This window comes from Hyla sarda, chromosome 8, assembly GCF_029499605.1.
Source record: "Hyla sarda isolate aHylSar1 chromosome 8, aHylSar1.hap1, whole genome shotgun sequence".
Taxonomy (NCBI): Eukaryota; Metazoa; Chordata; class Amphibia; order Anura; family Hylidae; genus Hyla; species Hyla sarda.
The window spans coordinates 210,806,792-210,834,306 of NC_079196.1; the positions used below are offsets into that span (position 1 = coordinate 210,806,792).

At 45.1% G+C, this 27,515-nt stretch overlaps 1 protein-coding gene across 5 annotated transcripts in view; it reads right to left on the bottom strand.

Annotated features, from left to right (window-relative positions):
• Positions 1-3,961: 3,961 nt before the first annotated feature.
• The window catches only part of LOC130285461 (hexosaminidase D-like), a 75,127-nt gene continuing 51,573 nt past the window's right edge, over positions 3,962-27,515 (bottom strand). For all 5 annotated transcript variants that reach the window (XM_056536882.1, XM_056536884.1, XM_056536881.1 and 2 more), the window contains 10 exons: positions 27,015-27,102; positions 23,083-23,247; positions 21,693-21,876; positions 19,930-20,001; positions 14,791-14,995; positions 11,322-11,404; positions 11,167-11,245; positions 8,539-8,640; positions 7,206-7,295; positions 3,962-5,058 (listed from right to left, as the gene is read on the bottom strand). In XM_056536882.1, the coding sequence (XP_056392857.1) occupies positions 4,866-5,058; positions 7,206-7,295; positions 8,539-8,640; positions 11,167-11,245; positions 11,322-11,404; positions 14,791-14,995; positions 19,930-20,001; positions 21,693-21,876; positions 23,083-23,247; positions 27,015-27,102 (1,261 nt within the window). In that variant the 3' untranslated portion in view covers positions 3,962-4,865. The remainder of the gene's footprint in view (positions 5,059-7,205; positions 7,296-8,538; positions 8,641-11,166; positions 11,246-11,321; positions 11,405-14,790; positions 14,996-19,929; positions 20,002-21,692; positions 21,877-23,082; positions 23,248-27,014; positions 27,103-27,515) is intronic.

Sequence of the window (27,515 nt, forward strand, 5' to 3'; positions counted from 1 at the left end):
CGGGAGTTTCGTGGAGGACACTAGAGAGGCCATTACTGTACAGAAATATTGAAGGTTTAAGGAGACCAGAGGGGCATTCACAATACAGAAATGTTTAAGGTCCAAGGAGGACACTAGAGAGGCCTTCACAATACAGAAATATAGAAGGTCCAAGGAGGACACTAGAGAGGCCCTTCACAATACAGAAACATTGAAGGTCCTAGGAGGAGACCAGAGAGGCCTCTCTGGTCTCCTCCTAGGACCTTCAATGTTTCTGTATTGTGAAGGGCCTCCCTGCCCTTCAGGTTGTTTTTTTCTCCGCTACAATCATCAAAAAATAATGCCCATCTAACGGAACTCTGACTGACCCCATTCAAAGTGAATGGGATCTGTCAGGTTTTGTTGGTGTCACAACCTCAGTCCCAGCCCCGTTATCAGCAGTTATAACAAAGCTCCACAATGCTGATGGGAATATAGCCTTAGATAAGGCAGCAGGAAACCCATTCAGATGGAAACTACTGTGACTGAAAACAGCTCCCTGCTGCCTTATCTAAATAGATGACTATGATGATGCTGCAGCTGGACAGCATTATGTTCTGGATGGTATGGGGAACCCCAGTGGTCTTTTTTTTTTATAAGCCACAACCAAACCACAGATCTGAGAAGGGATCTACTGCATAATGCTGTCAAGATGCGGTCAGGCTGCAACTGTCATCCTTTATCCAGAAGCAAAAATTTTGCCCACATTGCAAATGTCTAAAACCAGCCTAAAATTGGAATTTTGAGTGTGCACTTCAATATTTCCGTATTGTGAAGGATTCTCTGGTGTCCTCTTTGCCCCTTCAATATTTCTGTATTGTGAAGGCCCCTGTAGTGTCATTCTTGGACCTTCAATGTTTCTGTATTGGGAAGGCCTCTCTAGTGTCCTCCTTGGACCTTCTATATTTCTGTATTGTGGAGGCCTCTCTGGTCTCCTCCTAGGACCTTCAATGTTTCTGTATTGTGAAGGGCCTCTCTAGTGTCATCCTTGGACCTTCTATATTTCTGTATTGTGAAGGCCTCTCTAGTGTCCTCCTTGGACCTTAAACATTTCTGTATTGTGAATGCCCCTCTGGTCTCCTTAAACCTTCAATATTTCTGTACAGTAATGGCCTCTCTAGTGTCCTCCTTGGACGTTCAATTTTTCTTTATTGTAAAGGCCTCTCTGGTGTCCTCCGTGGACCTTCAATATTTCTGTATTGTGAAGGCCTCTCTTGTGTCCTCGTTGGACCTTCAATATATCTGTACTGTGATGGCCTCTCTGGTGTCCTCCTTGTACCTTCCATATTTCTGTATTGTGAAGGCGCCTTTAGTGTCCTCCTTGGACCTTCAATATTTCTGTATAGTGATGGCCTCTCCGGTGTCCTCCTTGGACCTTCAATGTTTCTGTATGGTGAAGGCCTCTCTGGTGTCCCCCTTGGACCTTCAATGTTTCTGTGTTGTGAAGGCCTCTCTGGTGTCCTTCTTGGACCTTTGACATTTCTGTGTTGTGAAGGCCTCTCTGGTGTCCTTCTTGGACCTTTGACATTTCTGTATTGTGAAGGCCTCTCTGGTGTCCTCCTTGGACCTTTAACATTTCTGTATTGTGAAGGCCTCTCTAGTGTCCTCCTTGGACCTTTAACATTTCTGAATTCTGAAGGCCTCTCTAGTGTCCTTCTTGGACCTTTAACATTTCTGCATTGTGAAGGCCTCTCTGGTCTCCTCCTTTGACCTTCAATGTTTCTGTATTGGGAAGGCCTCTCTAGTGTCCTCCTTGGACCTTCTACATTTCTGTATTGTGGAGGCCTATCTGGTCTCCTCCTAGGACCTTCAATGTTTCTGTATTGTGAAGGGCCTCTCTAGTGTCCTCCTCGGACCTTCTATATTTCTGTATTGTGAAGGCCTCTCTAGTGTCCTCCTTGGACCTTAAACATTTCTGTATTGTGAATGCCCCTCTGGTCTCCTTAAACCTTATATATTTCTGTACAATAATGGCCTCTCTAGTGTCCTCCTTGGACCTTCAATTTTTCTTTATTGTAAAGGCCTCTCTGGTGTCCTCCTTGGACCTTCAATATTTATGTATAGTGATGGCCTCTCTGGTGTCCTCCTTGGACCTTCAATGTTTCTGTATGGTGAAGGCCTCTCTGGTGTCCCCCTTGGACCTTCAATGTTTCTGTATTGTGAAGGCCTCTCTGGTGTCCTTCTTGGACCTTTAACATTTCTGTATTGTGAAGGCCTCTCTGGTGTCCTCCTTGGACCTTTAACATTTCTGTATTGTGAAGGTCTCTCTAGTGTCCTCCTTGGACCTTTAACATTTCTGAATTCTGAAGGCCTCTCTGGTGTCCTCCTTTGACCTTCAATGTTTCTGTATTGGGAAGGCCTCTCTAGTGTCCTCCTTGGACCTTCTACATTTCTGTATTGTGGAGGCCTCTCTGGTCTCCTCCTAGGACCTTCAATGTTTCTGTATTGTGAAGGGCCTCTCTAGTGTCCTCCTTGGACCTTCTATATTTCGGTATTGTGAAGGCCTCTCTAGTGTCCTCCTTGGACCTTAAACATTTTTGTATTGTGAATGCCCCTCTGGTCTCCTTAAACCTTCAATATTTCTGTACAGTAATGGCCTCTCTAGTGTCCTCCTTGGACCTTCAATTTTTCTTTATTGTAAAGGCCTCTCTGGTGTGCTCCGTGGACCTTCAATATTTCTGTATTGTGAAGGCCTCTCTTGTGTCCTCGTTGGACCTTCAATATATCTGTACTGTGATGCCCTCTCTGGTGTCCTCCTTGGAACTTCACTGTTTCTGTATTGTGAAGGCCTCTCTGTTGTCCTCCTTGGACCTTCAATATTTCTGTATAGTGATGGCCTCTCTGGTGTCCTCCTTGGACATTCAATGTTTCTGTATGGTGAAGGCCTCTCTGGTGTCCCTCTTGGACCTTCAATGTTTCTGTGTTGTGAAGGCCTCTCTGGTGTCCTTCTTGGACCTTTAACATTTCTTTATTGTGAAGGCCTCGCTAGTATCCTCCTTGGACCTTTAACATTTCTGAATTCTGAAGGCCTTTCTAGTGTCCTCCTTGGACCTTTAACATTTCTGAATTCTGAAGGCCTCTCTAGTGTCCTTCTTGGACCTTTAACATTTCTGTATTGTGAAGGCCTCTCTGGTGTACCCTTTTGACCTTCAATGTTTCTATATTGTGAAGGCCTCTCTGGTGTCCTCCATGGACCTTTAACATTTCTGTATTCTGAAGGCCTCTCAAGTGTCCTTCTTGGACCTTTAACATTTCTGTATTGTGAAGGCCTCTCTGGTGTCCTCCTTTGATCTTAAATGTTTCTATATTGTGAAGGCCTCTCTGGTGTCCTCCTTGGACCTTTAACATTTCTGTATTGTGAAGGCCTCTCTGGTGTCCTCCTTGGACCTTTAACATTTCTGTTTTCTGAAGCCCTTACTAGTATCCTCCTTGGACCTTTAACATTTCTGTATTGTGAAGGCCTCTCTGGTGTCCTTCCTTTGACCTTCAATGTTTCTATATTGTGAAGGCCTCTCTAGTATTCTTCTTGGACCTTTCAGCCCTTCCAGCCCTGAGTCTGCTGACAGGAGACTGAATGCCTGTAACATACTTTGTATAACACAGAATGATCCACAAATAAATTAAGAAATTTTTTTTATTTAAACAAACTCAAAATTACACATTAAAAAATAAAACACACAGGAATTTATATATTTTTAATTAAATTAAGTTAATTTAGAATTTGTAAGAAAAATAAAAGAAGCATAGAAGATATTTGCATTATATGAGGGCGCTGACCGGTCAATAAGAAGGCCATTAACCCTTCATATTGGGTTACCCGTATGTATGACTAGAGCGGTGTTTCCCAATCAGGGTGCCTCCAGCTGTTGCAAAACTACAACTCCCAGCATGCCCGGACAGCCAAAGGCTGTCCGGGCATGCTGGGAGTTGTAGTTTTGCAACAGCTGGAGACACCCTGGTTGAGAAACACTGAGATAAAGAATATAAGCCCCTTTGCGACCAAACTTTATTCGTTGTTCCAATCTATCTACGGTATAAATGAAGTGACTTTGCACATAGTCTTGATTCCTACCTACCGTTTTGTGTACACAGCTCCTATGCACACCTGTGTGTCATAGTCACAGGTTAGTAACATATGCTATGGTGTGTGATATAGCAGTTGTACAAATGTATGTTACCAAGAGATAAAAGTACAACTGCAGAATCAGACTACACAAGATTTGTTTGTAGTCTGTAACCATGGAGACACAGAGTACTGCATTGGAGCTGTAAACACAAAAATATATATTGTTTTTCTTTTTATTTGCAAAGTTGTATTACTTTTTGTATTGGCAAATCGATTCGCTCACCTCTTTTCTTTGACCAAAAATGCACTTAGGGGGTTATTTATCAAATCTGCGCATAGGTTTGCGCAAATTCTTGCGCTTTTCCGCAACGCTTGCTGGGCTTATGGCGAAGTGGGTGTGGTTTCATGCAGAGGGAGGCCATATGGCCTTCACATTGATCCAGTACAACCTGGCAACCTCCCTATGTGCATATGGCAGGTAGACGCTCCCATGGTGCTTTGCAATGCCGAGCATTAAATACAACCCATCATGGTGGGGATTAGTAGAGATGGGCCAGTATCTTCCCACGATATACTGTATGATATTTTGCCTACCAGCGCACCAGGGACTCTTTCCCTATACACAGATTTACTGTATATAAGTAAAAAGGCCATTCCCAGACCCCTATATCCCATGAATGGCTATGGATTGGGTGGTCTGGTAATTCTTCAGAATTTTAACCCTTCCCTGGTTCGTATTTCAAGCAAAATCCAATCACATGTTACACCGTTTTTTTTTTCTTCACTGCTTCACTATGACCTTTGGTTGCGCATTGAGCTGCAGGATCTCCTGGAAATCTTTTGCCATCTCTCTTAGAGGGTCCATGTATAGGTTCACATTCTCCTCCATCCACTCCTCCACCGTGTCCGGGAAATAGATGGAGTCGAGCTGGGTGCGCAGGGCCTGGATATGAGACTCCCATTCTTCGTTGGTTCTGGAAACAAACAGAAGAAGTTCAAGGAGGACATCATGTTGTAGCCTTGTCTTTATAATTAGAGCAGGGTTTTCTAACCAGGGTGCCTCTAGCTGTTGCAAAACTACAACTCCCAGCAGGCCCGGACAGCCTTCGGCTGTCCGGGCCGGCCGGGAGCTGTAGTTTTGCAACAGCTGGAGGCACTCTGGTTGGAAAACTCGGGACTAGATGCACTAACTTGAAAGAAACTGAACAGACTAGGGGTGAAGTTGAGACATCTTCTGCACCTATTGGCTAGGAGCTTCACATGTGAATAGATTCTGCTCTACATGTGAGCTTTACAGATGAATAGATTCTGGGATTTGTAGTTTTGTAACAGCTGAAAGCACTCTGGTTGGGAAACGCTGGACTAGACGCACTAACTAGAAAGAAACTGACCAGACTAGGGGTGGAGTTGAGAGATCTCCTGCACTTATTGGCTAGGAGCTTTACATGCGAATAGATTCTGCTCTACATGTTCCTTTTGACTAAGATCAGGTGTAGTACCTTTCCTGTTAGTTGGCGGTGTGGAAGACCACCAAGGCAGGATGGGGAACCACACAGTGGGGCAGGTGTACCAGGGATGGCTGTATACAGCGGCAGTCATCCCTTATGAGACCTGTTCCTGCTGGATCTGGCCCTAAGGTCCGGTTGGAGTGAAGGCCCAGGTGCAAAAGTGCCCTGGGAGTGGTGACCCCAGGGTGCCGGAACTCACTTGGGATTGGCAACCCCACTTGATGGATGTCACGTAGCAAGCACTTTTTCTCTCACTCTTCTAGGCACTCACCTTCCGGCTAGGATCAGGGAATTGTTATAGATTCGGATGGATATCCAGGCAGTATTACACTGCGCACATCCACTTATTTATTTTTATCACTGTGTCCACGTTTCGTGTTCTGTTTGTCCACTAGGATTGGTCAGGGTGTTCCTCCTGCCAGTCTAGGGGAGGTGTTTGTGGCCATCAGGTTCTTCATCTCCGTGCCATACCCCGTGGCATCTCTGCTTCGGCAGGATGCCAAAACCAGTTTTACTGGTTTGTCGATAGCAACCTGGCTAGTGCCTAGTTGCTTGCCGTGAATATTTTCGGTCCCTGAGTAGCTTTGGCGAAAAGTAACATTGTACCTGGAACCTTGCAGGTGCCTTTTGGCCCTGAGGTGAAGGGTTTGGTTTATTGGGGGCCTATCTCCTGTTGGAGAAGAGCTTGCGATAGACCGCATCCTCGTGCACGTTTTTTTTGTGTGAACGCTTCCACTTTTTACTTGCACTCAGGTGATTTGAGAGCACGTACCTCGGCTCTTAAAAAATATAACTGTTAGCTTTACATATAAATGGATTCTGATGTCCAGGCATACTTTGAGTTGTAGTTTTGCAACAGCTGGAGGCACCCTAGTTGACAAACACTGAGTTAAAGGGATTATGCTGATCTTTCTAGCCATCCAGCCTAAGCAGCTTTCTACTGTACACTGCTTTGAAGAGGTTGTATGAAAATTAAGGATTGGCTTGGGAAACAGCACCACTCTTGGCTATAGGTAGTGTCTGGTATTGCAATTGTTATCACAGGGATACAGGGTAAGCAAAGCACATGTAAAAAGAAAAATAATAAATGATATCTGATTGGTTGATGTACCTAGTCTACCTATGGTAATAAAGCCAGAATTTTTGCAGGAAGTAAGTGTTGTCATGGGGGGGGGGGGGTGTCTGTAAATGGGGGGTTTAAGCCACACAAAATGTTTTAAGAATAGTGTTGGAGGTGTTGCCAAAATACAAAAAAAAAAAAAGCATACTTTCCCACCCTGATCCCCCTCACTTCCTCTGATGTTTCTACTCTGAGTGAGTCTGGGTAACTCAGCGGCCTGTGGGTATTTTCTGCAAGAATGAAATGTCAGGGAAAGCAGCTGAGGGTATCAGGGACCGGGAACTGTCTGAACAGCAGCTGCAAGGGATCAGGACAGATGAGTATACTTACTTTTTTTAAATGACCACCATGCCATTCTAAAATATTTTGTATGCGCCTAAAAAAAACTTTTGACCACTTTTGACCTTTGTAACCTGACACAAATAGGACATTTATTACCTTGACCCCAATGTCACACTGGTTCATTGTCAGACTGTTCAATTTTCGTACTCACTTTAAGATTTTTGCACTGAATGTTTCCATTTTATGCGGATTGCCAAATCGGTATGCCCTGTTGTAGCGTGAGAACCAGCCATTGATTTCACTGGGAAAAGGAATAGAAACTGTGGTTATTATATTATATAAAGATGTAGCCTGTAACATGTAACCATGGGGCCCATTAAAAAAAAAAACTTTGAAAGTGGCCCTGCTCCACCGTGACAGGGAGGGGGTTGTGAAACAAATCATGTATATTACAATCTCTACTATACATCCCCCCCCCCCCCCGCAAGTTAAGGGGGTACTCCGCCCCCAGACATCTTTACCCCTATCCAGCCACGACAGCCATGCCCCCTCCCATAGTCTTGCATTGAGGGGGCGTGGTGTGACATCACGAGGGGCGTGGTCAAGACGTCATGACCCCCGCTGCTCACTTACAGGAGTACACCTTTAAGGCTGATTGATAAATATGGCCCATTGACTTTAATATTCAGTAGACTACTTTCTTTCCCAAATATCCTTTTTTGGGGGGTAGACTCAAAAGCATGGTAGACTACAAATGGTAGACTACACAAAAGCATGGTAGACTACAAATGGTAGACTACACAAAAGCATGGTAGACTAAACATGGTAGACTAAACATGGTAGACTACACAGAAGCATGGTAGACTAAACATGGTAGACTACACAAAAGCATGGTAGACTACAAGTACACGTTCAGGAGATGGACCAAACATAGTCACTAGTAGCCTACATTTGGTCCATTGAAGTCAATGGGCCGCGCTAGCTATGTTGCAGTATATGTTTGGAACCCTGATATATACAGATGATGTAGACAAAAAAACAAGATGTGAATAGGGACATTAGAAACATGGAGAAATATTGCCTTGCGCCCTGTGGTGCTGATGTCCTGGCACACAGCTGTGTTCATACAATGGTCAGGCATCAGCACCAATGTATTGACCCTGTCATGTGCGCTATTCTCATGTGGTGCGCAACCCAGAGGGGACGCCACTGGGGGACAGAGCCTGTAGGTTGGCAGGGCCCAGTTGGGCCACAACCAGGGTCACGGTCAGGGGGGCACAATACATTTCCCAGGATATCCTATGCTTCATGGGCTGGGCTGATGTTAGGTATGACCTGAAGACATCCTATTGTGATCCCCAAAAAAGTAAGGTAGAAAAATTATTTTTTAGAGCTGGCTCAGCACAATATGAAATAATGCCATCATCTGGAATATCCATTTAAAAGACATGCACCTCTTAATAAATTTGACACTTGTCATAAAAAAGCAAGTCTCAAAAAATATGTCCCGAAAATATAGATTTTTTTGGTAATTCACTTCTCACCTGTCTCCCTCTGTGACTTGGCGAACCTTACTCTTCAGTTCACTGTGGATCTTCTTCACCATCGTGTAAATTTCGGACCCTGGAAATGCTCCGTTCCCTTCACTAAGAGGAACAAATAACCAAAAAATTTATTTTCTACAAAAAGCCTTATGCACTTACAAATGTTGTCCTGGAATAAAATACAAAGCTTCTTTTTCTTTTCCAGAAACAGTGCCATTTTTGGCTTAAATGGGCACTCTTATTAAAACTAATTTTTGCTATTCCACTCCTTATGGTAAATAAAACTATGTTTATCTGTGTTTAAAAAAGCTGCCACTAGGTGTCTCCCTACTTGTCCAGAGCATATTTCCCCCCATCTTTTCCACAGACTTTGGACTCCTGCTGGCCTGGCAGAAGTCCAACATCAGGAAATGCAGTCTGGAGTGCTGAGGGGATGTGTGCAGCCTTAGCCAATCATAGCTCATCTCACACTGAACTGCTCTATGCTGTGTGTAGCAGAGTGAGGGAGGAAGTTCTCCCCTGTATGGCTTCACATGATGTCACGCCTGCTGGGGAACGCCCCTTCCCAGTCTGTGAATCTGACTGAGCAGAAAATACAGAACAATATCAAGGTAGAAAACTAAAAAATAATAAAAATAAAGGCAGGGGGTGGTTTATCATGATGGGGGCATTGAAGTGGGAGGATTACAACATTTAACAAGATCATGAGAGGTACTCTTTAAAGAGTACCTGTCATTTCAGACAACTGCTCAGGATAAGCTGTCAAGTACACTTTATGGTTATTAAATCATCAGTTTATGGCATTTTTCCCCAGTTTTCTCCTCTGCAGGCTCCATCGCTAATTTTCAGTTTTCTCTGAGTTAGTGGGTGGAGGCTAGCTGCTCTGATGTCTCCCATACACTGCACACACATACACAGAGATCCTGCTCCCCTATATCTCTATAACACACCCTCAGAAACGGCAGCAGCATGGAGGACCAAAGATGTATTTGCCATTAGACACCCCTGGGCCTGTGTCTAGGGCAGCAATGCTGAAGGGGGCAGCAGTTCATTGTGTTAAAAAAAAAAAAAAAAAGTAAATACATTAGATGTTGGTGCTGCCGCCATGCTGTGACCTGGAGAAAAAAAAACACATGGGTCAGAAGAATTGTGAATTTTACCATCAAATTTGCAGCCACTCATTACGTTGCCTGGGTTTGTGTAATGGGGAGAGACATAGAATATATGCAGTGTTTGAGGCATTTTTGTGACTGATCTGTGTGAGAATAAAATGATGCTTTTGGAATAACCCCCTTTATTGGGTGTATTAATTCCGAGACAGAACAAAACTGAAAATACAGCTCTGTGTAGGACATTATAAAGCAGTACTGAGCAGTGTAAACTGTGAATTCAGCACTGCATGAGATATTTTTTTCACTGCAAAGTCATCTACTCTATTTGCAATCTTTTTGTCTTCTTCTTTCTCTTCTCAGCCACTCACTCCTCAATAAATGGGCAGCCTACAGGACTGATCTAAGCTGTTTTCTATTTGAGTGAAGGATGAGTGTAGAGGTGTGGAGGACCATTGTAGAAGATACATAACATTACTAATTTTTGTTTATTTTATTGGTTTATAACCTTCGACTTTAGCGAGACTACGGCGTTCAATCTACGGATATGAAGAAAGTCCCAAAGACTTGCATGGGGCTTGTGCGAAATTTGTTGAACATTTGTTGAACATTGTCGTCTCGTGCTTGGGTGGCAGAATATTTGCTTATATTTGCGCCGCCACCCGAGCCTTGCACAAGACTGCAGAGTTCAATCTTATAGTCCCATGAAAGTCTATGAGACCTGAATGCCACAGTCTTGCTCAAGTTGAAGGCTCGGGCCATCACTAAAGTTCGAAACACAGCATTCGATTTACTGATTTGGCGGAAGTCCCATAGACTTGCACGGTACTTCCGCGAAATCCGTAGATTGAATGTTGTAGTCTAAGGCAAGGCTCGGGTGGCGGTGCAAATTGAAGCAAATATTCTGCCATCTGAGCCATCCCTGGAGTTGCACTTTATCTTCAATGTAGCTGAGCTGCAGTACCAGACACAACCAGTGGGCATGAGTGGTGCTGTTTCTAAAAAAAAAAAAAAAAATTAGTTCTTAAAGGGGTACTCCGCCCCTAGACATATCCCATTATCCCCTATCCATAGTGTCACGATCAGGGGGGGGGGGGTTCCAACGCTGGAGACCCCCGTGATCTCAGCTGCGGCACCCCAGACATCCGGTGCACGGAGCGAACTTCGCTCCGTGCCGGATGACTGGCGATGCAGGGCCGGGCCCTGCATCGCCAGTCATCCGTCACGGAGCGAAGTTTGCTCCGTGCACCGGATGTCTGGGGTGCCGCAGCCAAGATCGCGTGGGTCTCCAGAGTTCCCCCAATCAGACATCTTATCCTCTATCCTTTGTATAGGGAAGAAGATGTCTAGGGGTGGAGTACCCCTTTAAGCCATGTTTACACAGTACAAAATATGGCCGTTTTTTTTTTTTTTATGGGTGCGTGAATATGGGTTTATTTTTTTTAACCCTTATATATATGTTCCTTTTTGCCCACTTTGACAGGCATGCATTAACTCCGAGAACACAGGCTGTAATTACCAAATGTTTTTTTCCGCGTTGATGCTGCTGAATCCCAGGATGTTAGCGGTGTCTTTTTCAGCCTCTGGTGTGAACTGCCCTGTGTGGGAGAAGACAAGTGACAATGCTGCAAAACGACAACGCCGTATCTCAATGACATCAGCGGACGCACTTACCGTGCTTGAGAGTCTTCAGACACACGGCCAGGGAGGGGATGCCTACCGGCAGCAGCTCGCAGAGCGCTGAGTAATGATCGTACCTGCGGGGAGAGACAACGGACCATCAGTCAGCCAGTGACGCGTACGCCAAAGGTGTAACCTCATCTTCTCCGCAGTCAGCCAAGAAGACCGCCATCAATACCATGCAGCAAATCAAGCCAGTATACACGGCAATGCAGGTGGTACAGGCACAAGTCGCGGGTAAGGCTGAGCATCATACCGGGACAGAATTACCGTCGACTGGTGCGCGGTAACTACTAGAGATGAGCGAACTTACAGTAAATTCGATTCGTCACGAACTTCTCGGCTCGGCAGTTGATGACTTTTCCTGCATAAATTAGTTCAGCTTTCCGGTGCTCCCGTGGGCTGGAAAAGGTGGATACAGTCCTAGGAGACTGTTTCCTAGGACTGTATCCACCTTTTCCAGCCCACCGGAGCACCTGAAAGCTGAACTAATTTATGCAGGATAAGTCATCAACTGCCGAGCCGAGAAGTTCGTGACGAATCGAATTTACTGTAAGTTCACTCATCTCTAGTAACTACATGTAGTAGACATGGAGGTATTTACAGTACCGGATCACTTAGACCAGATGTAAGTAGCCTCAGGTCCTGCACCTGCTTAAAGGGGTACTCCGGTGGAAAACTTTTTTTTTTTTTTTAAATCAACTGGTGCCAGAAAGTTAAACAGATTTGTAAATTTCTTCTATTAAAAAAATCTTTATCCTTCCAGTACTTATTAGCAACTTTATGCTACAGAGGAAATTCTTTTCTTTTTGAATTTCTTTTTTGTGTTGTCCACAGTGCTCTCTTCTGACACCTCTGTCCGTGTCAGGAACTGTCCAGAGCAGCATAGGTTTGCACTGGGGATTTTCTCCTGCTCTGGACAGTTCCTGATACGGGCATTAGGTGTCAGTAGAGAGCACTGTGGTCAACACAAAAAAATCAATTCAACAAGAAAAGAATTTCCTCTGTAGCATACAGCTGCTAAAAAGTACTGGAAGGGTAAAAGATTTTTTTAATAGAAGTAATTTACAAATCTGTTTAACTTTCTGGCACCAGTTGATTTACACCGGAGTACCCCTCTTAAAACTATGAGACCCCGCAATGTGATGCCAATTCCTGAACGCTCTCGGCTGATACGCATCATGCCGCCGAAGCTGAAGGCTGGGAGAAAAGTAGTTGACTGCTGCCCTCTGCCTGTGACTTTAGAGACTGCAGTTGTACATATAGGGGGAGATTTATCAAAAACTGTGCAGAGGAAGAATTGCCCAGTTGCCCATAGCAACCAATCGAATAGCTTCTTTCGTTTTTCAGAAGTCTCTTTAAAAATTAAAGGAGTAGTCCAGTGGTGACTTAGTGGTGAGCAACTTATCCCCTATCCTAAGGATAGGGGATAAGTTGCAGATCGCGGGGGGTCCGACCGCTGGGGCCCCCTGCGATCTCCTGTACGGAACCCCGACAGCCCACGGGAAGGGGGCGTGTCGACCTCCGCACGAGGCGGTGGCCGACACGCCCCCTCAATACAACTCTATGGCAGAGCCGGAGCGCTGCCTTCGGCAATCTCCGGCTCTGCCATAGCGATGTATTGAGGGGGCGTGTCGGACGCCGCTTCGTGCGGGGGTCGACACCCGATATCTGGCCGGAGAGCCGGGGCCCCGTACAGAGAGACCGCAGGGGGCCCCAGCGGTCGGACCCCCCGCGATCTCAAACTTATCCCCTATCCTTAGGATAGGGGATAAGTTTTTCACCACTGGACTACCCCTTTAAAGAAGCGATCTGATTGGTTGCTATGGGCAACTTGGCAACTTTTCCTCTAGACAGGTTTTGATAAATCTCCCCCATAGTCCTGTGTGCTCTCTAACAGTGTGCCCCCAGCTGTTGCAAAACTACAACTCCCAGCATGCCCGGACAGCCAAAGGCTGTTTATTTAAACTAATCCAAATTTTAATATTTAAAAAAATAAAAATAAAAACACAGGAATTTACATAATTTTAATGAACTTAAGTTAATTTAGAATTTGTAATAAAAATAAAAGAGGCAGAGAAGGTATATGTATTATATGAGAGCGCTGACCGGTCAACAGTAAGGCCATTACCCCTTCATATTGGGTTACCCGTATGTATGACTAGAGCGGTGTTTCCCAATCAGGGTGCCTCCAGCTGTTGCAAAACTACAACTCCCAGCATGCCCGGACAGCGTTAGAAGACCCTTTAACACCCCTCCTATAAAATTATATGGACATTTGTTTGTGGGATCCCCTTTTCTCACCTATTTTCATTAGTAGTAGGGGGGGCATAGTCCTATAATTAGTGGGGCTCCTAGCAGTCAGACCCCCACAGATTAGCTACTTATCACCTATGCTTTGGAGAAGTAATAAACTGGTTATATTAAGTGGTACTTAAAGGGGTACTCCCGTGGAAAACTTTTTTTTTTTTTTAATCAACTAGTGCCAGAAAGTAAAACAGATCTGTAAATCACTTCTGTTAAAAAATCTTAATCCTTCCAGTACTTATTAGGGGCTGTATACTAAAGAGAAATCCAAAAAAGAAATGCATTTCCTCTGATGTCATGACCACAGTGCTCTCTGCTGACCTCTGCTGTCCATTTTAGGAACTGTCCAGAGCAGGAGAAAATCCCCATAGCAAACATATGCTGCTCTGGACAGTTCCTAAAATGGACAGCAGAGGTCAGCAGAGAGCACTGTGGTCATGACATCAAAAGAAATGCATTTCTTTTTGGGATTTCTCTGTAGTATACAGCCCCTAATAAGTGCTGGAAGTATTAAGATGTTTTAACAGAAGTGATTTACAAATCTGTTTAACTTTCTGGCACCAGTTAATTAAAAAAAAAAAGTTTTCCACAGGAGTACCCCTTTAAAAGGGTACTGCGGATATATTAAGATTATAACTTAAAGGGGTACTCCAGAGGGGAAAAAAAAATGTTTTTAAATTCAACTGGGGCAAGAAAGTTGTACAAAATTGTAAATGACTTCTATATAAAAATCTTAATCCTTCCAGTACTTATCAGCCGTTGTACGCTCCAGAGGAAGTTGTGTAGTTCTTTCAAGTCTGACCACAATGTCTGACCACAGTGCTCTCTGCTGACACCTTGGTCCATGTCAGGAACTGTCCAGAGCAGGATAGGTTCGCTATGGGGATTTGCTACTACTCTGGACAGTTCCTGACATGGACAGAGGTGTCAGCAGAGAGCACTGTGGTCAGACATTGTGGTCAGACTGGAAAGAACTACTCAACTTCCTCTGGAGCATACAGCAGCTGATAAGTACTGGAAGGATTAACATTTTTATATATACTAGTAATTTACAAATCTATTTAACTTTCTGGCACTAGTTGTTTTCAAACCATTTAAGTACAACCACCCTCAAGCAATTACAGGTATCTCTTCCACCACACACAAGGTTTCTGACCTCTGCCACCCAGTTAGTGCTATGCCGCTGTAGTGGATCTTAGGGAACTTTCTCATCCTGTCGATGACTTTCTTCCATTCCTGGTGGTTCTTCATGTGCAGGTTGGTTGGAGTCCACATCTGGGCCGGGCCCGATGCCCCTTTGAAGGCACTTGCAAACCAAATGTTTTTAAATCCACTTTTCTCATATTTAGAAATATATGAATCTGAGAATTGAAAGTTTTCTGTTAGATCACAATGAAACACTCAGGTACCTTCAGGGTAGGGTCACATGTGCCGTATTTTGCTGCTGCGTATTTTATTATCCGTTTAAGTCAATGGGTAGCAAAATCAGCTGTGTATTTTCTACCCATTGACTTTAAAGGGGTTCTCCAGACTACAGAGGAAGTTCTTTTCTTTTTGAATTTCCTTTCTGTCTGACCACAGTGCTCTCTGCTGACACCTCTGTCCATGTCAGGAACTGTCCAGAGTAGAAGCAAATCCCCATAGCAAACATATTCTGTTTTGGACAGTTCCTGACATCGACAGAGGTGTCAGCAGAGAGCACTGTGGTCTGACTGTAAAGAAATTCAAAAAGAAAAGAACTTCCTCTGGAGCATACAGCAGCTGATAAGTACTGGACGGATTAAGATTTTTAAATAGAAGTAATTTACAAATCTGGTTAACGTTCTGGCACCAGATGATTTAAAAAATGTTTTTTCCAGCGGAGTACCCCTTTAACGGGTAAGAGAATACACAGCAGCAAATATGTAGCAAAATACAGCAGGTGTACCCCTTCCCTTAAAAATAAATGTTTCTAGGTATGTCCGTGCTTAGGGAACAGAGCAGTGATAGTACATCCCCCAGCTGGTAGGAATAAACCTTTATACACCATTAGCTGTAGCATTAAAGGGGTATTCCAGCATTTTTTTAATTTGACTATGCTACAGGGGCTGTAAAGTTAGTGTAGTTCATAATATAGTGTCTGTACCTGTGTGTGATGGTTTTTATCTTTGTGTGTGACGGTATTTATTTTTACCAGCATACAAAATGACTGCTGTCTCAGATTTTTCCCAGGTTGCAATGCGGCTGAGACCTGACTCACTAGTCAGCTGATGACAGGGAGCCTGTCTGCTTCAATGGGTGGAGCGATCGCTTGGTGGGAGAGAGATCAATCTGCAACTAATGCAACAGCTGGAGGCACCCTGATTGAAAACCACAGCTCATTTATGTTTCAATGGGTGGGGTGGCTGATGTGTGGGAGGGAGGAAGATGGAATTGTGGGATTTGTAATAAAATAAAAAAAAAGTCAAACAGGAAATACCAGTTGACAAAAAGCTAGCCACAATGTTATGGTAATCTCACAACTTAGCCATTTAGCCCCAAGACAAGTGCAGATCCTTCCTAATCATGTCCATTACTGTCTGCCAGGTACGTACTAAAATCACCTTATGGTGGAGAACCCCTTTAAAACCTATAACAGCTTTGACCCTTCAAGGACTGGACTCCATAGACCTGACATGTGTCCTGAACCAAGACAAAGATTTTGCAAGTCCTGTAGTTGTAAGGTGCGGCCTTCATGGATGAGACTAGAGTTGCCACCTTTCTTGCAAAAAAAATACCGGCCGTGCTAATTTGCATAATTAATTACATATGCGTGACATCACAGGATACACATATGCTGGGAAAATTTTGTCCTATTCTGGCCCCTATAACTTACTTATTTCTCCTTATACGGGGCCTGTATGATGGCTAATTTTTTGTGCCCCGATCTGTAGTTTTGAACGGTACCATTTTTGTTTTGATGGGACTTTTTGATCGCTTTTTTTAAAAATTAAATTCGGGAGTTGCAGCTAGTTACTAACTACAACTCCCAGCATGCCCTGATACAGCCTGTGGCTCGGCACCTGCCCCAAAAGAAAACTACAACTCCCAGCATGTTGGACTATATAGTAGTATATAGTATAGGTCAGTGTTTCCCAACTAGGAGTGCCTCCAGCTGTTGCAAAACTACAACTCCCAGCATGCCCGGACAGCCTGCCTTCACCCCTAGACACATCAATGACCCTTACCTATGACCCTGTCCCTGGTTGTTCTTCCTTGAAGCACTTTTGGTTGGTACTATGTACTTTATACTGGAATACCCAGAGGTGTAACCTATAGCTTCTGGGCCCCAAAGCAAAAATCTGCAACAGGGCCCTATGTGGCATTTATAATACTGGTCTCTTATGGGGCAGATGTGCCTAGGGACTTAGGCACCAAGGCCCTTGTGCGACTGCTACCTATGCACCCCCTATAGTTACACTTAGAGATCAAGTCCTGGGAAAAAAGTATGGGAACTCACCCAAGATTTCCACTCAAAGGTTGGTCCTGCAGGACTCCTGCTAATGGGAACAGTGGTCCTGCATTGTAAAAAGTGCAGGATCTCCATACCCATGTGTTCCTGCAGGACTTGAGCCCCGATTACACCCCTGGAAAACCCCACAAGACCAACCTTTCTGGAGATGCTCTGACCCAGAACTGACTAGTACCTTGCTGACTAATACCGTATTTATCGGGGTATACACGCACTTACACGCACCCTAATTTTTCAAAGGAAATTTGGGTAAAAAAGTTTGTGTAGGTGCGTGTATACCCCAATAAACTCTTTCTGACCCTGCAGAAGCCGCTGCGGTTAAATGATTTAAAGCGACCGCTTTACATCATGTAACTGCAGCAGCTTCTGCGGGGCCAGAGTCCTGCCGCCGCCGCCCTATTCTCTCCCCATCCCCGGCTTTCATATCTACCTCTCCTGGGGTCGTGCTCCTGCAGGCTCTGGTCAGCGCACAACTGCCCTCTACTCTCGGTTGTTGGGGAAGGGTGTGGGGTGTGCAGCAACTCAGCTTATTGCTTTGGCCACTATATGGCAGCGGACACATTCCTCTACATGCCCCATGCGTCCGCTGCCATAAGTCAGTAGTGACATTCAGCTCAAGGGCACGTTTTTTTTCACTTCACCAGCGGCGGCCTGCGCTGTCGCTGGGCACTGACGAGTGACGTTGCGTTGAGGACGTCACTTGTCAGTGCGCAGTGCCCAGCAACAGCGCAGGATGATGCCGGAGCCTGCAGGAGCACACCCCCAGGAGAGGTGGATATGAAAGCCGGGGATGGGGAGGGAATGGAGCAGCGGCGGCAGGACTCCGGCCCCGCAGAAGCCACTGCAGTTACATGATCTAAATCGGGCGCTTTAAATCATTGAACCGCAGCGACTTCTGTGGGGCCAGAAAGAGTTTATCGGTGTATAACACGCAGATAGCTAAAAATGTTAGCTTAAAAAATGTGTGTTATACACCGATAAATACGGTATATACCTCATACTTCTCTTCCAATCTCCCACCCCCCTCAACCTGCGCCATTGTCACCAGATAAGTCATGTTATTCCCTTCTCAGTGGTTTTAATATTATGGTTGAACGTTGTATTTAATATTAGACGGATCCCCCGTGCTGCCATTACACATGTATCTGGTAGATGCAGCTCGGGTAGTAATAATAAGTCAGTGTGACTGTCCTCCCCCGGCCTCGTCTAACAAGTCACATCCCATCTGTCTTCCTTCCGATGGTGCCAAGTCATTTCCCGCAGCCTCCTTACAAGCTAATCACAGTGATAAGCGGTTTAATGGGCTTCGTGCGGCTGTGGAGCTCACAAAGAAAAAAAAAAAAGAAAAAAAAAATAATAATAAAAATCTATCTTCACCTCATTAGGTTAAGGACTAAATTTTTTTTTAACATGTAAAAAAATCTAAAACATGTCTAGATGTGGAATTAGGAGCAATTTCAGTGAAGATTTTTAAAGTCTAAGCAAAGACGAACCCCTAAAGTGGACCTGTCATCACCCCTTAACATGTCTGTTTATGTAAACCAGTGTTTCCCAACCAGGGTGCCTCCAGTTGTTGCAAAACTACAACTCCCAGCATGCCCGGGCAGCTGAAGGCTAGTATCATAGGCTTTAACCTATGGCAAAATTACTTATTTCTTATGCCCCCGCTACCATGGTCATGCATTAGCACAGTGTTTTTCCAATCAGGGTGCCTCCAGCTGTTGCAAAACTACAACTCCCAGCATGCTGGGAGTGGTAATTTTGCAACAGCTGGAGGCACCTGGGTTGGGAAACACTGCGTTAGCACCTAGTGATCATGCTGCAGGAGACGCCAAACCAGGGTTCAAATCCTGGGGAAAAAAAGTGTGGGAACTGGCCTAACATTTCCACTCAAGAACTGGTCCTGCAAATGGGAACAGTGTCCCTGCAGTGGAAAAAAGTGCAGGAACTCCATTCCCATGTGTTCTTGCAGGACTTGAGCCCTGCTCCTACCTCTTTAAAAAACCTTAGATGCCAGAGACACTATTTACCACAGAATATAAGGGGTAAAATAACTAAACTCCTGGCTATTTGGTGTGGGATATTGGCCGTATATTGCACTCGGCACCTGCGGAAAATGGTTTGGGCACTGCTTCTGCCATCCATTGGAGGTACCATTCCATCCTACTGCGGTTAGAACGCACATCAATCAAGGGGTTAAAGGAGTGTATCTATAAAGGGGTTAAAGGAGTAGTGCAATGAAAGATAACTTATCCCCTATCCAAAGGATAGGGGATAGGTTATAGATTGCGGGGGTCCAATCGCTGAGACTCCCCGCCATCTCCTGAATGGGGCCCCGGCAGTCTGCCGGAAGCGGCCATTCCGACCCCCACAGGAGGCCACGGCTGACACGCCCCCTCAATGTATCTCTATACACGCCCCCTTCCAGCAGACTGCTGGGACCCGTTCAGGAGATCGCGGGGGGGGTCCCAGTAGTCGGACCCCCGCGATCTATAACTTATCCCCTATCTTTTGGATAGGGGATAAGTTATCTTTCACTAAACAACTCCTTTTATGTATTATAAACAAAGACCTAGCAAATATTCTACAGAATCCTCTCCTGGAATCATATACTAAGACTCATCCCTGACTGCAGGGGGCAGTATTTCAGCAAATATCCAGAACATTCCTGTAAATTTTTACCTCCAATTTGGCTATCCACAAACATTAGACGGGCAGCATTAGACTGGTAGAAACCCATAACTTCTATACCATATTCTTATTATGGATCATGTTGCACATACTATTATCATTCTCGTGTCTTACCTATTTGTGCCATATCAAAATTGCCATGGTACAGCCAGAGAACTGGAGACACATACTTAGGGATCCCGGAGGCTGCAAAAAAAAAGGTATAATATCATGTATATCAGGTATATAGTTCTGTGATACTGCAAGGTATAAAGCAATATATATATATATATATATATATATATATATATATATATATATACACACACACACACGCAGTAAAGGAAAAAAATATTTGATCCTAGCTGATTTTGTATGCTTTCACACTGACAAAGAAATGATTAGTCTATAATTTAAAAAAATAAATAAATATGTTTTTTTTATTTGAACAGTGAGAGACGGAATAACAAAAAATCCAGAAAGACACTTTTCAAATATGTTATGAATTGATTTGCATTTTACTCAGTGAATTAAAGGGTTACTCCGCTCCCCAGCATCCGGAACACTGAGTTCCTGAACGCTGTGTGCGGGCTTCCGTGTTCACGCCTGCCCCCTCATCACGTCCCGCCCCATCATGTGACGTACGTCCCGCCCCCTCAATGCAAGTCTATCGGAGGGGGCGTGACGGCCGTCGTGCCCCCTTCCCATAGACTTTCATTGATGGGGCATGGCCGTGACGTCACAAGGGGGCGGGCCTGAACACAGAAGCCTGTACACAGTGTCCAGGAACTCAATGTTCCGGTGTGATTTGGAATTTTGCGGATGCTGGGGAGCGGAGTAACCCTTTAAGTATTTGATCCCCTATCAATCCGCAAGATTTCTGGATCCCAGGTGTCTTTTCTACAGGTTATGAGCTGAGATGAGAAGCACTCTCTTTAAGGGGTACTCCACCCCTAGGCATCTTATCCCCTATGGAAAGGATGGGGGATAAAATGTCTGATCTCAGCTGCAGCACCCCAGACATTCAGTGCATGAAGCGAACTTTGCTCCATGCCGGATGACTGGCGATGCGGAGGCTCGTGATGTCATGGCCATGCCCCATCAATGCAAGTCTATGGGAGGGGGTGTGATGCCCGTCACGCCCCCTCCCATAGACTTGTATTGAGGGGGCATGGCCGTGACATCATGAGCCTCCGGCACTGCACCCGACGCTCTAAATGAATGCCGGGTGCAGCAAAGAGATCACGTAGGTCCCCAGCAGCGGGACCCCTGTGATCAGACATCTTATTTCTAGGGGCAGAGTACCCCTTTAAAGGGAACTCTCCTAATCTCAGCTTGTTACCTGTATAAAAGACACCTATCCACAGAAGCAATCAATCAGATTCCAAATCCTCCACCATGGCCAAGACCAAAGAGTTGTCCAAGGATGTCAGGGAGAAGATTGTAGACTGACACAAGGCTGGAATGAGCTACAAGACCATCGCCAAGCAGCGCGGTGAGACGTTTACAACAGTTGGTGCCATTATTACCAAATGGAAGAAACACAAGATATCTGTCAATCTCCCTTGGTTGGTGACTGCCATGTGCAGTCCAGTTTTCACTCATATAATTCCATCTCTCATCCTGCTTATCTTTTTTAAATACTCTGTGCTGCTGTAGGTTTTCACTCCAAATCTCTTTGTATATTCCCCCTCCTTTCATTGTGACCCCCACGTCTTGTCTTATATACAGAAAGTGGATGAATCACTGTCTTCTGCATGTACAACACACTCATCTCCTGCTGCTGTCATCAAAGGCTATGATCTGATTGGCTACATCGTGTTATAACCCCGCCCACTTTACACTCTGATTGGCTATTGTTTTGTCCACTCCCACATTTCTTCAAAATGGCTTCTCACCCTTTATGATCTGTACGCTCAGCTTTCTCAGCATATCATCCCACATGAGCTGGTTCTTCTCAGGAAACTGGTTGTGGAGGAAGTCCACCACGCTCTTCAAGTGATTGAGGAACATCTTGCCCAGGTCTCCTTTGTTGCCGTTCAGCCAGGACTTGGAATCCTGCCCTTCTCCTAGGTGGTAAACCTTTAAATATGGAGGACAATAAGGCGTTATAATGGATGCTCTACAACAGCATTCCCCAACCTCTTGCTTTACAACTTAAAGGGGTACTCCGCCAAGGATAGGGGATAAGATGTCTGATCGCGGGGGTCCCACTGCTGGGGACTCCTGCAATCTCAGCTGCGGCACCCCAGACATCCGGGGCACGGAGCAAACTTCGCTCCATGCCGGATGACTGGCAATGCGGGTCAAACCGATCATGACTTCACGGCCACGCCCCCTCAATGCCTCCTGCGCTGTACCCGGGGCACTAAACGAACGCCTGGTGCAGCAGGGAGATCGCGGGGGTCCTTTGGATAGGGGATAAGATGTCTAGGGGCGGAGTACCCATTTTAGCCCCTAATGGAGAAAAAGAAGTATGATTTCCAGTTGGACAGGTCCCGTAAAAAGTATTCCTTTTTTAAAACAATATCCAGACTGCTAGGGGTCACGTAGGATCTGACGTGTTTCAGTCACATGAACCTTAGTCTTAGACCGGTCTTTGACTAAGGTCCAAGTGACCAAAATGCTCTACAACAGCATTCCCCGGCCTCTTGCTCGTAAAGGGTAATCCTTTATTAAAACTTTAAAACGATATCCACACAGTTAGGGGTCATGTAGAAACTGACGCGTTTCGGTCACTTGGACCTTAGACTGGTCTTAGACTAAGGTCTAAGTGACCAAAACGCCTCAGTTCCTACGTGACCCCTAGATGTGTAGATATTGTTTTTTATATACCTGTGTGCATTTGGTTTGTGTTAAGCCCTTAATATTGGTGCCAATTTTAGATTAATTTCTTCTAAGAGCCATTATTTTTCATATTTTTATGAGTCAAATGGGGCTTGTTTTTTGTGGGATCAGTTGTACTTTTAAATGGGATATTTCTATGAACAATAAAATGTATTGTGGAACCAAGGTCAAATGGTAAGGCTGGGTGAAGAAGATGCCTGCAGGCTGAAAGGGTTAGGTAGACACTAGGACCACTCGGAAATGCACCTTTTCTATAGATGGCAATGCATTTTTGAGCCAGTTCTGCAAAAAGAATTGACAGGTCAATTCTTTCTGCGGAGGCCAGAACCGGAATTTATACTGCCGTTGTTTCTGCCATGTTCTTGCAATGCCAAACAACATATGCATCGTCAACATGTATGCTTTACTGCAGTGTTGGAAAAAAATAAGAAGTCTTCTTACCTCATCAGATCCAATATGGACCCAACTGCTCATGGGATGTTTTTCAAGAACTTGAGTTAAGATCATTTTGACCAGTGGTAAGGTTTCTGCATTGTGAGGGTTCAAGCTGTTGGGGTAACGCTCCACCTCTCTCAGACCTCTGTGCTTGTCATGCTTCAGGACGTACTGTGTAGAAAAGGGCATTTATTTTAGGAACTTGTCCAACAATAGAAAATATGCTGGAAACCTGTTGGGATACACAATAACCATATCCTATGGAAGAAAGTTGTCATGTTGAAGAAGGAGCAGCAGCCTGCATCTTGGCTGTGGGACACTGCATACTCCCCCCCTGCATCTGAAATTGGATGTGGCAAGACTCATCTACACTGCAGTTGAAGGGGTAACCAACTGATGTTGAGTAAGTATCTTGGTTGCATCCTATGACCTTCCCTGGCCATCCATTGGCTGCCATGTCAATTAAACTGCCAAGCAATGCCAGACATTAATGTTTATGAGCAGAAGGAGCGGCAGTCAGCATCTTGACTTTGGTACGCTGCATATTTCCCCCCCCCCCCCCCCACACATTTGACACTGGAAGACTCATCTGCAAGCTGGGTATTGAAGTTGAATTTACAGTGCTCCCTCAACTTACAATGGCCTCAACATACAATAGTTTCAACATACAATGATCTTTTTCAGACCATTGTAAGTTGAAACCAGACTCAACATACAATGTACGGACAGTTTAGATCTGCATAACCTGTCAATGGCTGGAAGAACTGACCAATCAGAATGGAGCATTCACTGGTAAAACCCCTGTATTACTGAAGCGTATGCACTGACTGGTGTCTGGTAGCGCCTCCCTACAGTACAGGGAGGTATTACATGTTCTGTACTACTCTTTACCTGTATTACTGAAGTGTATGCACTGACTGGTGTCTGGTAGCGCCCCCTACAGTACAGGGAGGTATTACATGTTCTGTACTACTCTTTACCTGTATTACTGAAGTGCATGCACTGACTGGTGTCTGGTAGTGCTCCCTACAGTACAGGGAGGTATTACATGTTCTGTACTACTCTTTACCTGTAATACTGAAGTGTATGCACTGACTAGTGTCTGGTAGCGCCCCCTACAGTACAGGGAGGTATTACATGTTCTGTACTACTCTTTACCTGTATTACTGAAGTGCATACACTGACTGCTGTCTGGTAGTGCCCCCTACAGTACAGGGAGGTATTACATGTTCTGTACTCTTTACCTGTATTACTGAAGTGTATGCACTGACTGGTGTCTGGTAGCGCCCCCTACAGTACAGGGAGGTATTACATGTTCTGTACTCTTTACCTATATTACTGAAGTGCATGCACTGACTGGTGTCTGGTAGCTCCCCCTACAGTACAGGGAGGTATTACATGTTCTGTACTCTTTACCTGTATTACTGAAGTGTATGCACTGACTGGTGTCTGGTAGCTCCCCCTACAGTACAGGGAGGTATTACATGTTCTGTACTCTTTACCTGTATTACTGAAGTGTATGCACTGACTGGTGTCTGGTAGCGCCCCCTACAGTACAGGGAGGTATTACATGTTCTGTACTCTTTACCTGTATTACTGAAGTGTATGCACTGACTGGTGTCTGGTAGCTCCCCCTACAGTACAGGGAGGTATTACATGTTCTGTACACTTTACCTGTAACGGGGTTACCTGCTCCTTTGGACACCAGGTGGGGGCGGCTCCATGTTACTTTTTTAGGACATTGTGTGTTCTGTACAGGACCCTGAAGAAGCTTCTGTCCTCTACATAGACCAGTGTTTCCCAACTAGGGTCCCTCCAGCTGTTGCAAAACTACAACTCCCAGCATGCCCGGACAGCCGAAGGCTGTCCGGGCATGCTGGGAGTTGTAGTTTTGCAACAGCTGGAGGGACCCTAGTTGGGAAACACTGACATAGACAGTGATTTACAGCTCCCTGCAGATCTTTCTTGCTTTTATATGTAAGGATTTGCTTTATCTATATTAGTTATTTACTTATTTTTCTTTAATCCTGACTTTTTCCTATTTTTGGATGACATTTTGGTGCCTTTAGAACCAATTACCAGGTTTCCATAGAGTTCTGGTCTCAAGATACAATGGTTTCAACATACAATGGTCGTCCCAGAACCAATTCATATTGTAACTTGAGGGACCACTGTATTATCCTTCACACCATAAGACTCCCATAAGAGCCACAACTAGATCTCCACCGATCAAACATCTCTGGCCACAGGTACATACCACAGGTGGTGCAGAAACAGCAGTTGCATCTGAGCCCTGGTGCCTAAGGAGACTCAAAGGCACATAGGCCACATAGGAAAATACAATGGCATGTTGAGTGACCACCAATGTTTTCCTGTAAAATCCCACAAGAATGCTGTATCTTATTTTTCTTCCCATGGAGTTACTGTATTTCCTAGTTTGCAGCTATATGAAATTATTTTTAACCCAGTAGGAGAAGAGGTTAGCTACTTCCCCCTTCGCTGATGGCATCATTTAAAGGGGTATTCCGCCCCTAGACATCTTATCCCCTATCCAAAGGATAGGGGATAAGATGTCAGATCGCCGCGGTCCCGCTGCTGGGGAGCCCTGGGATCGCTCTGCACGTAATGATGGGCGGTACAGGGGCCGGAGCATCGTTACGTCACGGCTCCGCCCCTCGTGACGTCACGGCCCGCCCCTTTCAATACAAGTCTATGGGAGGGGGCGCGGCGGTCATCACGCCCCCTCCCATAGACTTGCATTAAGGGGACGGGCCGTGATGTCATGAGGGGCGGCGCCATGACGTCACGCTGCTCCGTCCCCGTATCGCCCGTCATTACGCACAGAGCGAACTCGCTCTGTGCTGTAATGATAGCGCGGTGCCGCAGCGGGGATCCCGGGGGTCCCCAGCAGCGGGACCGCGGCGATCTGACATCTTATCCCCTATTCTTTGGATAGGGGATAAGATGTCTAGGGGCGGAATACCCCTTTAACTAGTTTCAAGCATCATTTTATTGTTTAGGAAACTGCAAGCTAATTGGCTATACATGCTGGAAAAGGGTCTGGACGGTCTAATTCCAGACAAATACATATTTGGCCAACGGTACCAGATCATATTTAAAGGGGTGTTCCAGGAAAAAAAACTTTTTTTCTTATATCAACTGGCTCCAGAAAGTTAAACAGATTTGTAAATTACTTCTATTAAAAAAATCTTAATCCTTTCAATAATTATCAGCTGCTGAAGTTGAGTTGTTATTTTCTGCTGACATCTCTGCTTGTCTCGGGAACCGCCCAGTTTAGAAGAGGTTTGCTATGGGGATTTGCTTCTAAACTTGGCGTTTCCCGAAACACGTGTCATCAGAGAGCACATAGACAGAAAAGAACAACTCAACTTCAGCAGCTCATAAGTACTGAAAGGATTAAGATTTTGTAAACAGAAGTCATTTACAAATCTGTTTAACTTTCTGGAGCCATTTGATATATATATATATATATATATATATATATATAAAAAAGTTTTTTCCTGGAATACCGCTTTAAGACCTAACAGGCACAGATATAATCTGGCATGTCCCTGCACAATGAGGGGGATGGAAGAGGGTGGTTCTCTTATTGTGATTGACTGCCAGGAAGAGTTGACATAGGGACAGCAAAAGAAAAAAATAGCAGCCCAATGGCCCCCAATCCATGAGACTGCTACATCCTCTGCCAGAATCTGAATTATGAAACAAAAATGAACTTACGGGAGGAAGGGACAGACCCCAGATACTGCTCATAAGGATTCCGATTTGGCGCACAGCTATAAACATTATCACCATATGTCATTATCCCATCCGTAATGTAGAATTACAGATTATACACAACCCTTGGCCCACATGATAAAAGTTTTCCCCCCCTCAGGTGTACGTCTTCGTGGTAATGCAGTTCGCACTATACTTGCCTCCATGTGTCCAAATGTCTGTACAAGAGGTATCACTTCTAGGTTGTTAATCTCTGCAAGGTGCAGAATCTTCTTAAGGTCATCCTCACTGGAGAAAAAAAAAAAAGACATAAGTTCCCACGTCCTAGTATGTATTTTGTTCTTACAGTAAGACATATAAAGCTTAGCAGTTACAGTTACAGTCACTCATGGTGGTACACATACTTAAAGGGGCACTCCACTACCCTAGCGTTCGGAACATTTTGTTCTGAACGCTGGCAGTGGGCTGCAGGGGTCGTGATGTCACGGGCACGCCCCTTGTGACATCAAGCCACACCCCCTCAATGCAAGTCTATGGGAGGGGGCGTGGCAGCCGCCACGCCCCCTCCCGTAGACTTGCATTGAGGGGGTGCGGCGTGACATCATGTATGTAGGAAGTGCCCGTGACGTCACGACCCCCGCAGCCCGCTCCCAGCGTTCAGAACAAAATGTTCCGAACGCTGGGGCAGTGGAGTGCTCTTT